General features: G+C 42.4%; 1 protein-coding gene across 1 annotated transcript; it reads left to right on the forward strand.

Annotated features, from left to right (window-relative positions):
* Positions 1–1,037: 1,037 nt before the first annotated feature.
* On the forward strand, positions 1,038–3,134 carry peg (pegasus). The gene is made up of 3 exons (XM_001360032.4): positions 1,038–2,016; positions 2,812–2,991; positions 3,077–3,134. Exons 1-3 carry the CDS (start codon positions 1,989–1,991, stop codon positions 3,109–3,111), a joined length of 243 nt encoding a protein of 80 aa, XP_001360069.2. The 5' UTR covers positions 1,038–1,988; the 3' UTR covers positions 3,112–3,134.
* Positions 3,135–3,348: the final 214 nt, after the last annotated feature.

Here is a 3,348-nt window from a genome sequence, read left to right on the forward strand (position 1 = left end):
CAGAAAAGCGACATTTTGTTTACCTTACTGGGGAAATCTCCAAGGCCAAATCCAAAGATTACTTTCTATGGGTAAGAACGATGCATATTTTCATATAATTGTGACTCAATTTTTGTTTGCTTAAAGGTAAAAACCCCAAGGAAATCACCTAATTACGCATGAAACAATACCACCCATCAATTTGGATGATATTCCTGGCTGATAATCGTATGCCGCTGATAAGACTATAAATTTCTATGAGCTTGAGAGCCATGAGAGAAACGCATACAAAAAATCCCAAAAATGTAAAAGAAAAATTCTAAATCAAAAGCGTCGCGTATCCATAAATAACAGACCTACATATAGTTATGGATATATGCTACAATACGTATGAAATGTCTGAAACGGAACCATCAAAGAAAATTCATAGACATTTCTGGGGTGGAGTGAACTCGTGGCCGTCGCAAATTGAAACAATTTTCACATATTTTTGCCTTTGGTTTTATTTAATTTTGAATTTTTGTTGTACCTCTCTCTTTCTGATAAGCGTGCGACTGCTTTGGGGTACGAGTCCGGTGGTCCGGTGGTCTGCCGGTCTGGCGGTCTGGCGGTCGATTATGCTGACGAAATTTTCGAAGATGCCACAGCAGCAGCAGCATTGGGCAGCATCGCGAGCCAAGAGAGAGAACAGTATTGAACGGTACGTGAACCAATTAACAGCGGCTGGCCGAGGACGAGAATTTTTAGCAACAGCATTTCTGTGACTGCATAAATACATGAATAATTCAAATACAAAACTCCAGCCAGCAACAACAAGGTGGACAACGACAACGACAACGACAGCGACAGCGACAACGTGACGTGACGTGACTTGCCTATAGAGAGAGAGAAGTATCGATCAAACGATCGCCCAATCTACCGATCGATCGGATCGGTGTTCGTATGAATCTTCCAGCCAAGCTAACAGCAAGCCACCACCATCGCAAATACTCGTACAAAACAAAAAACAATACAATACTTGTATAAGAATAAGAAAAAAGTAAAGAGTAAAGGCAAAATGTTGTACAGAGAAACGAAAAAAAGAAAATTGAAGACGACGACACGAGCGTAAATCTTTTTAGCATGAACAAAATTCTATAAAACTAACAGACACTGTGTGGTTGGACATCATTCGTGCGCTACGACGGCAAACGGCAGACGACAGCCATCAGAGCCAGATACAGATAGCCAGCCAGCCAGCCAGTCGGACAGTCATTGATTGATTGATTGCTGGACCCCAGCGCAAGCCCAAAACCCAAACCCAAACCAAACTCAAACTCGAAACTGAAATTGAAAATCGAATCGCTGTGCAGCCAGCAGTATCCGTATCTGTATCTGTATCTGTATCTGTATCTAACAGCGGACGGACCACAACCAACCCATCCCATCCCATCACATCCCATCCTATCGCAGCATCCAACGTCCAGTCGCAGTCGTCAAGCCATCAATCAGTCATTTAGTCAGTTTGTCAATCGACCACTCGGACGCTGGACGCTGGCTGGAGGATATCTTTGCGCGGCGCTTTAGTTTCAGTTCGCATTTGGACGCGTGCTGGTGCGGCATCGCCGAGACAGAGAGTCGAGTCGAATCGAATCAAATCGTATTGGATTGAATCAGAATCACAACCCAGAAGCAGAAGCAGAAGCACACACGGAATCAGAATCAGAATCGTCCGCGATTAAACATTTATATACGTAACAACAAAAACAGACACACACAAACACACGTGTCTGAAGTTCAGTGACAAGCCCCAACTCGGGAATATATATTTTATAGAATATATTGAATCATTTCGGTTGACTTTTAATCAACTCAACGGCAGCCACGGCATATTCAATTCGTCTAACCCCCAAAGTTCACACGCAGAAAAAAACTATTGTGCAAAGTGCGTTTAAAGCAGCTAAAGTGCGGAAGTGAAGATCCTAAAATACCTGCGGCAATTAATCGGAAGTCAACAAATATTTAACAATATGAAGCTGTTTGCAGTATTTTTGGCATGTACGTACAAATGGGAATATCTTTTGTTAAGTTTAGTGAGAATATATCAAAGGAACATCGAATGGATTTAAGCAAAGATTAGATTCCTTCCGTTGAAAATTGTAAAAACTAAGAATGAAAATATTTCAATTCTTTCCATAGTAAAATAATCTTTTTAATGTGGCATTTTTCTATACGAGTATCAATGTCCAGTGCACTGTGACTCATTTATTGACAATTGCTACAATTAATCTCAGAAATATGAAACATGACTATAAATTTTTCGCCAAAGCAGCAACAGCAATAGCAACAAGAGTCTGACCTATTTCAACGATTTGGGCTGGGGAAATCCACATTTCCATGAATCTCAAATTATAGGAGCAAAATGAGGCCCGCTCCATTCAAATGCAATGGCAAAACTTATGAATGGAAAGTTTCAGAGATTCATTGAGTCATTTAACTATCAGATTAGGTCGTTTGGGCAAGGCCAGATTCTCGGATTTAGTTTGGCATTGCGTGCTGCTGACATGGTTAATTGGGTATGCAGCACTAATGCCGACTGCTGGAGACTGTGCCAGCCCCATCCCCAGCCGCCGCCTCTGGGTATGGGGTTCGACATGCCAGACGCTCTGGCGTCGCGAAGAATCGATGGGCGTACTGGTGCTGGTGTTGGCGGAGATGTGGGTGATATCATGGGGGATTGATCAAGAGCACTTTGTATGCGGGTCTGGTCGACGGGTTTCGAGTGATTCTTTTCGCACGCCTCCTGCCTAACTAACTAACAAACTCTGCTGTGATGTCTTTGTCTATTTATAGTGGCGCTGTATGCCCTGACAGTGGTCCAGGGCCTCAGCCTGCCCGATCCCAATGTGAAGTGTGCCATGGATTGTGATACGCAGGAGTATGCAGCCATTTGTGCAGCGGATGACAAGGGTACCACCAGGACCTATCGCAATCTGTGTGTAATGAAGACGGAGAATTGCCTGCAGAATGCAAGTGAGTATAAAAAATGAGAGCTGTATTCCCATCCTTATATTCTTAACTGATTCATATCGCTTCTTTTCTGTTGTGATATTTACAGGCTTCCAAAAGATCAGCGACAAGGAGTGTCCATAGAGCGATCTATAGTCCAGCAGGAAGAACTTAATCATGAGGATGCTGAGGGGTCTTCTTTCTGGCGTGGTATTTGTGTGTGATATTTTTAAGTTGTACTTCAGCGGAATACAGAACACGCCCCCGAATGTAATGCAGAACTATACCGTATTCTATAATTATTACGTATAATTTTAAATATTAAATAAAGTAATCTAAATACGCACCTTAAGCCAATGCTTAGTCCGTCATAGTTTTCCT

Source organism: Drosophila pseudoobscura, chromosome 2 (assembly GCF_009870125.1).
Source record: "Drosophila pseudoobscura strain MV-25-SWS-2005 chromosome 2, UCI_Dpse_MV25, whole genome shotgun sequence".
NCBI lineage: Eukaryota > Metazoa > Arthropoda > Insecta > Diptera > Drosophilidae > Drosophila > Drosophila pseudoobscura.